Source organism: Gymnoscopelus microlampas (assembly GCF_963454915.1).
Source record: "Gymnoscopelus microlampas genome assembly, chromosome: 1".
NCBI classification, from domain to species: Eukaryota; Metazoa; Chordata; class Actinopteri; order Myctophiformes; family Myctophidae; genus Gymnoscopelus; species Gymnoscopelus microlampas.
The window spans coordinates 39,677,164-39,690,980 of NC_139962.1; the positions used below are offsets into that span (position 1 = coordinate 39,677,164).

The 13,817-nt window shown below is 39.1% G+C and overlaps 1 protein-coding gene across 2 annotated transcripts; it reads right to left on the reverse strand.

Moving 5' to 3' along the window:
• Window positions 1–728: 728 nt before the first annotated feature.
• zfand6 (zinc finger, AN1-type domain 6) lies at window positions 729–12,316 on the reverse strand. 2 transcript variants are annotated; one of them, XM_084062438.1, is made up of 6 exons: window positions 12,240–12,316; window positions 7,730–7,887; window positions 6,252–6,369; window positions 4,704–4,786; window positions 2,343–2,447; window positions 729–1,612 (listed from the first exon to the last, which is right to left on the reverse strand). In XM_084062438.1, exons 2-6 carry the CDS (start codon window positions 7,878–7,880, stop codon window positions 1,464–1,466), a joined length of 606 nt encoding a protein of 201 aa, XP_083918564.1. In that variant the 5' UTR covers window positions 7,881–7,887; window positions 12,240–12,316; the 3' UTR covers window positions 729–1,463. The 2 variants fall into 2 exon arrangements, with proteins under 2 accessions (XP_083918564.1, XP_083918565.1); XM_084062439.1 differs by lacking the exon at window positions 12,240–12,316 and adding an exon at window positions 11,497–11,585.
• Window positions 12,317–13,817: the final 1,501 nt, after the last annotated feature.

Genomic DNA, 13,817 nt, shown 5'->3' on the forward strand with positions numbered 1-13,817 from the left:
GGACAGGCCCGCCTCCTTCTGGATGGTCTGGCAGCCAATCACACACTGGCTCTTATATCCACCCTCAGCCCAAAACTTGGGTAAATAACCCAAAAGGGTTTGGGGGAATGACTAAGCAAAATCATCAGTGGTTGAAAAAGTGCTCAGGTTTTACTTAAGTATAAGTATCAATACTGCAATGCAGAAATACTCTGGTACAAGTAAAAGTCCGGAATTCTAAATTTACTTGAGTAAAAGTACAAAAGTATTGGTATCAAAATGAACATAAAGAATCAAAAGTAGAAAGTACTCGTTATGCATAATGTCCCGTTTGACAAGTTTTCAAATGTATAAAAATCCTTTGAAAATAGCCAATCTTCACAATGCTTCGCATGGCGAGGCATTGTGAGCTTGTAGATCGGCTATTTTCAAATGGCCGAAATGTATGTGGTTAATGTATGTTTGTAATAATAATACAAATATATAAAGTAACGAGTAACTAAAGTTTTCAAATAATTGTAGTGGAGTAAAAGTACAATATTTTCCTCAGAGATGTTGTGGAGTAGAAGTAAAAGTATTGAAAATTGGAAATAATTGGAAAGAAATCCTCAAAAAAGGTACAGTACTTGCTTCGATGTATGCACACCTATAACAGCTGTCTCATGTTCCTTCCCCATCATCATTACATAATAATCCTCCCATTCCTTTGGCTGTGGTCCCCAAGTTTACATTGAATAAGATCTCCACAGTTGTAAATAAGAGAGAATTTTGCATTTATTTCAATCATGATTACAATTTTAACAGTGAATAAACCAACATAAATACATCACAATAAATCCTGTTCATTCTTCTTCTGTGCACCCATAAATGAACTGTATTCTCACTCACAACCAACAATGTGCATACAAGCTATTCATAATGACTTGGGTTAGACAATAAGGACACATACACACGTCTATATGGCAGATCACACATGTTAAATGACTATAAATTATACTTAGAGGTGAGCAAATGTATGCAATATGCCGTTTTCTGACTGATGGTGTAAAAACGTCTGGCGTTTCCCCCCCAATACATTCGGTTATTAAACAAGGCTACATACAGTACAAAATATTCAGGAAAGGAAAATTCTTTGATGGGTTTTACATGCATTTTTAGATTATGCAATAAAAGCACAGCCCTTCAAGTAGCCCCAACTTAAAATACAATAATCAAAGCCCTATATTAGTAACTTAAAAACAAAAAGAAAAAACCTTTGTCTATTTAAGAGTTCACAAACCATAACTTTCAAAGTTAAAACTGAGGATTGTAAAGGAATCAGTTGCAGAAAGAAAATGTCAACAGTTTTGAGTGTATGGTTTAAGGATCCGAGTAGACAGAAAGGTTGCTTAAAGCAACAACAACTTGTCAGGAAAAGAACTGTGAAGGAAACAAATGTTTGATGTTGAATTGTAGGCTGATGGTGAGGTCTGCTATGCATGCCCTTAGATCTTCTGGATTTTCTCTCCGACAATAACGGGATTCTCTTTCCTGATCTTTTCCGCCGCATCGGCTTTGTAGTCAAAGGTGCAGTTGTGCATGTCTGAGTATCGGTGAACGCCGCAGAACACATTTCCACATCTGCAATCGAAGCCTGGCAGAAGGACACAAGAGGGGTGAAGGGTGAAACCTTGCTTGTCAATGCAATCACAATCAGAATAACTCTTTTCAGATACTGTATGTTTGTGCATACAAGGAGTTTGTATTGGTGAGGTTGGTGTATTAGACTGAAAGCAACAACAGAAACATTTTAAATTATTAATAAAAATCTATTCAAAATATACTGTAAGGGTAAGCATAAAGATTCTAGAAACTATATATAGTAGGATACACAATATACAATGTACAATATAGATTATGGAGACTGGTATAGCAGCATAGGTAGATAAATAAATGATTGCACTTGTTGAAAGTATATGCAGAAGGTAGTAGAATACACATTCCACAATGCACTTATGCACGTATGAATTAATTAATACACTTGTATGAATTAATTATTGCACTTGTATTGAGAACAAAGTGTACTAACAGAGAGTGTAGCAGTATGTACATCCACATAGCAGCATGAAATTATGCATTCACTTGTATGTGATTTGATCTGATTTGATACTGTTCTGAGCAGTGTGAGTTTGTGTGATGATCTGTCTGTGAAGGTCAATATTTAAAATTCATGATTTGTTTGTTACATCCCATATCAGTTTTACAGGAGTAAAATCCTTCAGTGGGCCTTATTAATAGGCCTCGCTGCCTCTGGGTCTGGGAATTAGTACATTGGGAATTGATGGTGCATGCGCTCACGTCTCTTTGTGTGCTCTGTGTTTTACCTGTGAGGCCAACTTTCTTGCGGCAGGTTAAGCAGCGGTTCTTCTTAGCTTTGGGTTTGTCCTCAGTCTCCACTGCTACCTGGGCGGAGTCCTCTGGTACCGATGCTGAAACAGAACACAGGGGCAATCAGAAAATATCTATATAGTTGTTCTAGATTGTATTTTATTTTTTTACACAAGAACATTTTAACTCAATACAGTATCTTTGCTTCTGGGGGTCCCTGGAACAACATATTTTGAGATGGGGGTCCGCGGCTAAATACATATAATTTTGGGGTCCTTGACATGAAAAAGATTGAGCACCACTGATATAGAAACATACCTTTTTTTCCCCCAGAATACTGTTGGGATTTAGGAGACATGTAGAATCAGCTTCAGGTAAACCCTATGAAATGTGTTGACCAGGGTCTCCCAAGATCTATCCTTCACCCACCTCATTTTCCCCTCTACACCAAATCTCTTCGCTGAAAATAGCCCAATATTAGCCTATTACAACATTCCCACAATAGGGACGCTAGGGTTCAAGTGGTTAAGCACGAGCAATAATTAGGCCTATGTTACTGTATGTTTTTTGAATCCATGTTGGAATCTTAGAAGTTTTGAAGACATCATCCCACAGCAAAACTAGATGTCTAGATTGGGTCTTTAATTTGACTTTTAGTAACTACAGTGTAATTTGCACATTGTGACAGAATAACACAGGAAAATGTCTGTCTTCATTTTGTGACCATATATATAGAGATAGAGAGAGAGAGAGACAGACAGACAGACATTTAGCAGCTCTATCATTATTTATCATCTTGTTTTCTTAGACAATGAAAATATTTTTTAGATGTTTGCCTTTCCTAGAACAACAGCTCAGCAACACCACAGGATGCTGGTTTCTCCTGCCCTAGATAGGGAGAGGTCTGAGAAGACAGCTTATCATATCTCATCTGTCTCTCTGGTATAAATAACCATTCCTTTTGTCAGAGCTGCTCCAGTTAATACTGTAGAACACCATTGTACAGATGAGTGGTAATCTATACACACTGAGCGTAATACTGCTGGCCATTCAGTGCAACATAGTTACTGATGGCTGATATGTCTGAAAAAATCTAAAATATTTTTCCCATTGGCAAATATCTCAACAAGAAGGTAACCTTCATAATACTAGATAACACGCAACTTACACAACCTATAAATATATCCTTCAAAGTTATTTTTAAAGGTTTGATATGAAAAGACTATCAATATCAAGTCTAATGTTTTCATATAAAATTCTCTGTGTAGGAGGCGGGTGGAGTTCAAAATGTTGTTGCTGGCTGGGCGTTCCAACGAACACAAATGGCCGTCTTCACAGATGGGAAGCCAGTGAAACAGCCCAAAACATACACCCCCGCGGTCTGCCAAACAATAAGTAAGTAGTAAACCAACTGTACCCGAGCCATGTGGCCCAGCAGGAGCCTATCTCCTGTTTCTGTAGCATGAGGCGACTTGATGTACAAGTGCATCCCCCAGCCATGATGTACAAGTACCCCTGGACATGACGCTAGTATGTCGAATGGACTTACCCCCAATCCGACCCTTGATGCTGATGCCAAGCAGGGATGATTTGGGATTTAACCCCGACCTCCAAATCTCAAGGCGACACTCTAACCACAAGGCCGCTGAGCTGGTGGTCAAACTATACCCCGAGGTAATAGAAGGGTAGCCTGTTTTATAACCTGGGGTAAATTCTAGGCTTGTCCAGTTTATACCCTGGGGTATAAAACAGCACAGGCATAATTGTTTTAGTAATATCTTATTAAGCAATACCGCTCTAAGGGTACAGTCACACCTAACTTTGATTCTGCTTTTGTGGCTGTCTTTTTACGATGGTTTTCAATGGGAACGGAGCATTTGTTGCCATTGCTCGGCTTTGCGTATGAAAGACGTCACATAGGCAGACACAAAGTTAGGTGTGACTGTAGCCTTATTCAAATTATACCCCGCCCCCTTGTATATTCATAAATAGATTTTTTTCCCCATCATAATTTATATACTTTGGGCTAGAAGAGGTATCTCTCCTGTCAAAAGTGCATATTTATTCCTCTCTAGTCCAGATTATACCTCCTTCTGTTTTTCATACTCTGTGAATATACTGGATTTAGTGTTAAGTAATACCTCTCTAGTCCATAATATACCCTTGTGTTTTTATAAATAAGGCAACTTCACCCGAGTTCTGGGTGTGATTTATTTTAGCTCAAAGAGAGACTGCATGTTTCTATGTCAGTGTGACCATGCCCTCTCTCAGGAAATTCACCACAGCAGAGGTTGCACAGTAACATGACAGAGAGAGAGAGAGACAGAGAGAGAGAGAGATGAGAACTTGAGCCGTACTCTGTAACTCCTCGGTTTTCACGCTGACTTTAGCTTCTGAGATGCTCTCCTCTTTCGTTATAGTTGCCAAGTCCGTTACATCACTGAAAAACACATTAAAAGAATGATACACCGTGTTGAATAAATACAAACATTGAATAATTATAACATGGATGATCTCATTTCGTCTGTAGTTCTCTCACTCTACATCAAATCTCTTTGAGGAAAATAGCTGAGCTACACTGTATACAGCCTTGGGTTCTTCCAAAGTTCAGCATCACTTTAAAGAGTAAAGTAAAAACTAGCAGACGTGAAGAGAGCTTCACTTGTACACACATATGCACAATTAAAACATTTGGGGCAAGTGAACACGATATTTGGGCAAGTAGAACATTTCCTGTACTTGGCCTGATGGGCAAGTGTTTTTTGAGACATTAGTGTCAACCTCTGTGGTTAAAAATAACATAATCGTCAGGAGATGTAGATGAGGGCTAAACCATAAAAGAATTTCTAAGCTTTGACACAAATGAGACAGGGATTGCACAAAGCCTGATGTAACCCCACATTAAGACAGCAGTCCTATTAGCATTATACACCAAGCAGATATTGTCAGAGGGAGCCATTTGTTTTCCAGCCTTTATTCATGGAGAAATGTTAACACAATCCAGTGAATCCACCCAATTAGCCAGTTTGCTCCTATCACTTGGCTGCCATCTACCAGCTAAATCCTTTCGCATAATTTACTGGAAAGTTGTCAAAAGTGTACTTAAAGAAGCACTAATACTCCATTACTCATCATGCACAAAGAAAACTCATATTAGCTGTTGTTATGTTAAATAATACTAGAAGGCATGCATATAAATCATGTCAGATAATGTTCAATCTTGCCAGTAGAAAACAAAAACATCTGATGAACATCTGTCTCTTTCTTTCAAAGACCAAAAACTACATGAATGGATGGCTCAGTACTCAGGGCTTTTGTCTAAATTGGTAATTTATCGGAAGTGGAAGTGTAATATTAGAGTTTCTTTTCTTTTATCATGCATGGCAACACCAACATACAACCTTTCTTCTTCCTGTTTATTGTGTGTGAAGAAAGGCATCATACCCATTATCTCCGCTTCCACTGACAGCCACTTCTAACACACAATTTAGCAAGGAAGAAATGTCATGCCAATGTTCACACACATACAGGCCTCAGGCTACATGACGTCACACACTACAAAGATACTAAATAGACACACACACGACACAAAGCGTTCTGGTGGGGAGGCACAAAAGGGCATGATGCAACTTCCTGGGATAGTGGAACAGTGCCATTTGACAGACTTCTCCAAAGGTGGAAGTTTGGTTCAAACAACTGTCCAACACAGTAAACTCCTCAGCACTAATTTATCCATGTGTGACTCAGAGTGTACTAATGTAACCAAGTGGACCAGTAAGGGATCACCCATTGGTACATTCACAAGTTAAATTAACACTGAGGATTTTACTGGGGTGAGGCGACTGGGTTAGAGCAAGTCTGAATGGCTTAGCATAAATGAAGGGCATGTGGGAAGACCTTGGTACCTGTTATGTTCAGATGTAGTTTCCTTGTGTGAGGTGGCTGTTGTCACAGGTACAGTAGAAGTCTCAGAGCACTGTGCTAGGAGAGACTCTCCAATACTGCTGACCGTAGTTGATGACTCTGAAACAAACCAGAACACATCTCAACCCTCTATCCACTAGCGCACATTGAGGGCCCCATTTTCACGACACTAATTAAGGTCTTAACTTTCGCCGTGTGGGTGTGTCCAGTGCAATGTTTTACACTACGCTAAAATGGCCGTTATGCTAAAGCAGTGCTGAATGAGTTAGTCCTGGGTGTGTCTTGGGCATTACATTAATAAAACCAATCGGCGTGTCAGGTGCAATGACCTTTAAGAACAGGTTGCACCCTGTGCGAGGCACAGTGCTATCGTGGCAATATTAAAAGTGCACAGAATGCTTTCCTAGCAACAAAACCAATGTCCTGAATGAAGTGAAGCACGCAAGTTTAAGTGCATGGCTGTTACTGCGGTCAAAATTACTGTACCCCAATCGTCTCATGTCTAATATGTTTTGTTTGGTCAAGTAGTAAGTTGAACATAAGACACGACAAAACAAAACAAGTACTGAGTGTGAAATTGAATGTACGGGTGCATCAGTTTGTGTTTGTGTGTGTGTGTGTGTGTGTGTGTGTGTGTGTGTGTGTGTGTGTGTGTGTGTGTGTGTGTGTGGAGAACTGGCTATGAGTGGTACGGCTGAAGGGAGGATGGAGATTATTGGATTGTCTAGTATTAAAGGAGTAGTTCACCCAAAAAATGACTTATTTTCTATCAATTGCACATCCCATGAAGCCTTGAATCCATGGATTTATTTTTGTTTTTGTGGCATTCCTAAGCCAATAATTTGATTCCCGTCTCCTACCGGCTAATGTATCCGGTAGGAGACACAAAGTAGATTATTTGTGTCTCCTACCGGATGCACACCCGGTCATCAAATTATTGGCTTAGGAATGCCACAAAAACAAAAATAAATCCATGAATTCAAGGCTTCATGGGGTGTGCGATTGATAGAAAATATGTCATTTTTTGGGTGAACTCCTCCTTTAAGTGCATGAACTTGCAAATTGGTCACAAAATATAATTTGAAAGGTGTAGGAAGCATATATCTGTGTGATATCTTGAAATATCAGTTTAATATTCACATCCAAGCATGAGACATTGGGAGCACACTCTGTGTCGTATGCAATAAGGAATGCCAGGAGGATGGATTCTATTCTACTGTACATGACGAGAAGCAGATATAAGCTAGAGAGATAAAGATATAGATAGATAGATTGTTGTTTTTTTCAAAAATATGTTAATTGGTTGAGCACATGGTTTGGTTTCTCTTAAGTATTTGGCCAGTAAAGGTGACTGATGACTAGCTGTGACAACTGTTGCGTGTGTCCCCTGTTGACACCAATATGACAAGTCAAATATTAAGACAACAAGGCACAGTGAATGTTATTCCTGCTCTCTCACCTGGTGGACTAACTCGCCCACTGCTGTTCTGTCTCTGGAGAAAATCTTTGTAGCACATGGAGCACATGCCATTGTTCCGTGGGTTCCCATAGAAACCACAGCCGGTCGTACAGACCAGGGGTCCTTGGCTCTGGTTGGTCTCTTGGGCCATATCCCTCCTGTGGAAGACAAAAGAGCAAGGTGGGGAAAGGTCAATATCAAATTCACATGACTAGATAGACACTCAGATGGACCTTTATTGATCCCACGGGGGAACTTCAGTTGCGAAAAGGCTGTACAGCAGTAAGAAACACAGGGCAGGTACAGAAGAAAAGGGGAAATACAGCTATGGGTACCAGCAAGATACAAATAATAAAGATAAAGGTGCTAAAGGGGCTGCCCACTATTCTGACGTCCCAATAGTCCGAAAAATGTTAGGTATTGTGAGGGGTCAAAATTCAGTTCTAAGTAGGAAGACCAAATATAAATTGCCAGATATCAGGAAAAGGTACCCATAACATAAATAAAATCGGAATAAATAAAATCCTAATAATTTAACGGTCCAGTGTGTTTCCTATAAATAAAACGTACAAGTTTAACTGTTACTGCTTTCCATTGTGTTATCATGGAATAAACATTGAAATGTTACTATTCATTTAATTTCTTAAAAGTTCACAATTACTGATGTGTTTAGTATGTTCAGTGATGATTAGTTTACAGTGACAATTAATTTCATTTCAATTTCATTTTCAGGACAAAAAGTTTCGTATTGGCTCTATCGCAGTTACTACTAATATACACAATTTGCATTATCTATACGGTAAGACTGTAGATTAAAGGACACTATAACTCTTGAACTGTATAGGCCAAAACGTGAATCTGCCTGATACAGCACCACCATGAGGCTGATTTGAAAAAATGTAGGTTGGCATTTCTTCCTTGGCCTAGTGGGGATGTGCGTACAAAGTTTAACGTAAATCCGAGGCTGCGTTCATGACTATTTACCAATGGACAGAATGCCCCCGCCCCCCAGTTAAAAATCACTAAAATAACTATAACGATAGAAAGCAATACATGATTTTTTTCTAACACTCATCTTTTAATTATTATCATTACAAACTAATAAAATAACCCTTGTTGTAAAAAAAAGGTCAGGTCTATAATGCATTATACTGTAAGCACATTTATAATGCGCTTATAAGGCATTATAACACTCGTTCTAAATGTTTATAATTATGCATAACAACTTATAACAATGTTTATGACGTATTGTAAGCGCTGGTCATAATGCATTATAAGCTCAGTGGAACAGCACATTATAACTACCATATCTTAGTCAGTTATGAAGTGTCTTTGTTACAAGTTGTAATGCATAATTATAAACATTTATAACGATTGTTATGGAGCCTTATAAGTTCATTATAATGCATTATAAATGTGATTATAATGCATAACAGACCCGACCTTTAAGTAAAGTGTTGCCGTACATACCTCAGTTAACGCTTAAAAGAAGGACGATATTTTTGTTATCTAAACATGCTCTTTTTTTAATCATTATGGAACCAAAATGAACTGCACTCGGGTGTGGGATCATCTTTTTTCATCCCTTACAATACCATGATGTAGCCTACTTGCAAAGCAGCCAAAGGTTTTGGCTTCTGCCTTCCTCAGTAGCTGCATTAATTATGTATCATAATAAATGAACCCAACTCTTGCTCTGCCAAGTACTTGGCCTTTCTCACTTCTGCTTCTCTGGACTAGTCTACAGAATGGAAAATATGAAATTCAGCTTATTGACAGACAGGCCTTGTGCGTTTCCTCCTAATGTGTCACTTAAGACTTACTTCAGCTTCTTGGGACCAAAGTGTTAGGCTGCAAAGGGCCTGTATAATGTACTAGGCCCAGCTAGGTTCATATAACAAGTGAACCTAACTTGACCATCCCTCTTTGATCATGTATCTCTCTGTGGTTGTTACCAATTAGACACTAGTACCACCGAAGCAGTTAAGACAAATGAAATTTGAGGCTGCTGGTATATATTCTTGTGCCTCCTCCTACGAATATAATACTGGTCTGTCGGGTGATGTAACAGTGGATTTGTTAAAAAGGACATCTGGTGCTGCTTTTTACAGGCATTTTCTCCATGACAGCCTGGGGAGAGTGCAGGAGGGCCAATTCTAGTGTGCCAGTGTTTGATTATAGACCTACCGGTACTATGCTTATTCTGTATGTATTAAAAAACAGAGCCTAACAGTCAGTCTACATCTAGTAGGTTACATATAACAGTCACATGGAAACACGAGTGTTCAATAGTTAATAAAGTGACTTCATACAGTTTCATAATGGTTATCAGTGTCTCTTTGATCTCTAATAGGAACTAGTCTACCTGTTCAGGGTCTACCTGGTAGACCCTGAGACTGAATCCATTCATTGATTTCCAACACCACTTGTGGATCCAGTTTTTTACTTTTTTTATATTCAAGAATTAAATTAACACTCAATATACAGAAGCTCTTGTGAAAACGTGAGAGCATTGGAATTATCAAGGGTCTGAGCACGAAACCCTGGTGTAATTCTGAGCTAGAGCTTCCACTTTAACTGGGTTAGCCCAATCCAGTCTTAATCTGGAATATCTGTAATCTGGTGTAAGGCCTATCTAGACACAGAAAGTTAATATGGCAGCCTATGCATTGCTTTGCTGCCTGAGGCCCAACATTACTGTGTTCCCATTGTCTCACTGTTGCTAAACTCCTTCCCCGATGAAGAGTTCTCACAGGCTATGTATAATTACCTCAGTGAATTCTCAACCTGTGTGCGATATTATGTACAGCAAAGCAGTAGCAGAAGCCTATGGCTTCCCACAGTGATACATAATGCCTCAATTGAAGGGCAGTGGCTCCAAAGATCAGAAAGCAAACATGATGATATCCAATCTCAAGACTGGTGTATAACAACAACTTCACAACAAGCATTATGTCAAAGCCACTTGGAATTGAACTTTGAAGGTACGGTTTGGTATCAGAGGAATGCTATTGTTGCCATATGCTTAATGTTGGCTCTTGCTCTCTTCCATGTAGAATAACTCAACATCAATCTAGTTTAAAACAATGACAGACTTGCCTCAACAGGACCACAAAGCAAAACAAGCCATGTGACTTTTAAGGCACTTCTTTTTTAACTAAGAAGCTTCAAGAGGTTGTGATAATGATCAAATGACTTCATATATAGCTAGCCTACTTGTTTTCAAAACAGCCAATAAAGCCATGTGACTACATAGGAGCTTCACAACTTGAAGAAAGAGTGTACTATTACAAAGATAACATACCTGTAGATTGTTCATGGTACATTAGTCATAAGACATAAAGCTCACGATGTGCTTAGCCTTACAGTAGTACGTACGTACGTTTATAGGGCTGAAAGGGCTAATGTATGTTTTGTAATCAAAATCTAGAAGTAAATAGTAACTTAGGTTTTCAAATAATTGTAGTGGAGTACAATATTTGTCTCTGAGTACTTAAATATACTTAGTTTCTTTCCACCACTGTTAACCAGCTATTGGTGACTTGTTAAACAATGTAAAATGGCTGTAAGAGAGGTACAGCCAATTGATATTGATATACAAACTAATTTAGCTAAACTCCACACCCTTGTGGGTGACTCTAAACGGATTGTAATACAATTTCCATACCAAAAACTATTGTTACATCAACAGTACACAGTGATTCCAAAACAATTTAGGAAACAATCTTGCCAGATGTTTTCAAACAATATTCATAGATTTTGCATACCGTTACAATGAATGAATGCCAACACCAAACAAGCAACCTCAATTTTCCTCCTAAAGCAGGGGTTCTCAACCTGTGGGTCGGGACCCCCAGGGGGTCCCCACATGATTTTTGGGGGGTCCCCAGATGACAATTTAAGGACTTGTAAGACCTTTTTAATACCTACAGAAAGAAACGAAAAAAGACCATTCCTTCATCCAAAGTAATCAACAAACTATACTTTCAAATACTATAAAAACTGTTCAGACATTGGCCAAATTGTCAAACAAAATAAGACAGAGGTGCAAATTGTGAAAATAACCGATCTACAACCTTGTAGATCTGCTATTTTCACAATTGTTGCCTGTGGAAACGAGTCCAACAAAATGTAATGCCTCAACTCAAATATGATTATTTGGGGGGGTCATGGCCTGAAAAGGTTGAGAACCACTGTCCTACAGCACACTAACTAATGCTGATGATACATGGGGCTACCATCAATATTTAAATTACTTTGAAACTGATGTTTCAACATAATTCTCCTACAATGCAATCCCAGGCAGCACCCCCCCCCCCCCCCCCCCCCCCACACACACATCATTTCATTTCCTGCTTCCAACAGACCCTTTTGTTCTGATAAAAGCATTATCATTCTGAAAGAATAAGTTCGAGTCATTGGCGACAAACAACGCAGACGTTCCACAGAACAGATGTCTACACATGTTGTCTCTTTATAGTAATTAAACTCGAGTAGTTGTTCGACAAACCTCAATAATCGTCCCAAATCCCCTCACCGCTCCTCGATCTCTCTCTCTCTTTCTCTCTCTCTCTCTCTCTCTCTGCGTTTCCACACACAGATAGCAGTGTTGCCAGACTTTGGGAGAGAAACAAGCAACAAGGTGTAGGAAAACAAGCCCAAAAGAAGCAATTTAGGCCACATGAGGCGCACTTTTAAACCTATATGCAAATAGCCAATCTGCAAGCTCACAACGCGTTGTGAGCTTGTAGATCTGCTATTTTCAAAAACTCTTGCAATAAAATGTGGACTATTTGGAATATATATATATATTTTTGAAACATTCAAAACAACAAATTCTTCCAGGCACAAAACATTTTCATGGAAATATTTGAGTACCACTGGTTTAAATATATGTATATTTTTGGAAGCAAGCCTAAATAAGCAAGTACACTTTAGAAACAAGACCAAAACACTGCAACCCGCAGCTACCAATATTTAGAAGCAACTTTACAGAAAAAGAAGCCAAAAGTCGCTTATAATAAGCGGACATGGCAACACCGTTCCACACACAGATAGCGATCCCCAATCTAAAAAAAACTCATAGTTGCGCGGCAGCGTCTCGCGCGAAAATGACTGATCTACAAGCTCAAGAGGCAACACATCGCGACGAGTTGTGAGCTTGTAGATCTGCCGTTTTTGCAGCACGACACCGCCACGCAACTATCTGCAGGGCGTAATAACACACACGCCCGCTGTTATTGGCTTAGCTCCTGAGCAAGCTACGTCCATGTCAACGCACTCATTGGCCAGACGGGACGTCAGTCATTGTTGCTCGTTGCCGTAACGCCGTTAGTAAACAGCTGGTTGGGGGAAGGGGGGAGGTACTGCACGCTGACAGCTGAGAGATGCAGTGTTGCCATGTCCGCTTATAAGCGACGTTGGGTTTGTTTTTCTGTGAAGTCGCTTGTAAATATTGGTTAGTTGTTGTTTGCGGGGGTTTTTTTGGGCTTGTTTCTAAGGTGTCGTTGCTTATTTTGGCTTGTTTCCTAATGTTGTTTAAACCCAGTGGTTCTCTAACATTTTCATTATGGACCCCCAAATTAATATGTATTTTGTAGAAAATATGTTGTGCCAGCAGCCAGACCTGGTTGCTTATTTGTCTCGCACAATTTGGCAACTTTGCAGCTGAGACGAAAACATGGCATTTAGTTAGCTAGCCAAATAACGTTAATATAAGAGCGTAACGTTAGCTGTAACTTAGTGACAAAACTAACCGACAATTGGATAGTGATGTAAAGTAACTAAGTACATTTACTCAAGTACAATGTGTTGGTATTTTTACTTTACTGGAGTATTTCCAGTTTTCAGTACTTTTACTCCACTCAGATGCAAATATTGTACTTTTTACTCCACTACATTACAATCATTTTGGTCACTTTAGTTACTAGTTGTAGATTTGGATTGTTATTACAAATTAAAACACATTAACAATTTCAGCCATCATGATTTGTGTGCATGGGGATCTCATTTTAAACAAGCTTAAGCTTGTTTAAAATAAACTAAACTGGAAAGCTCATAAAGCACTAATTAGTGCTTTATGAGCTTT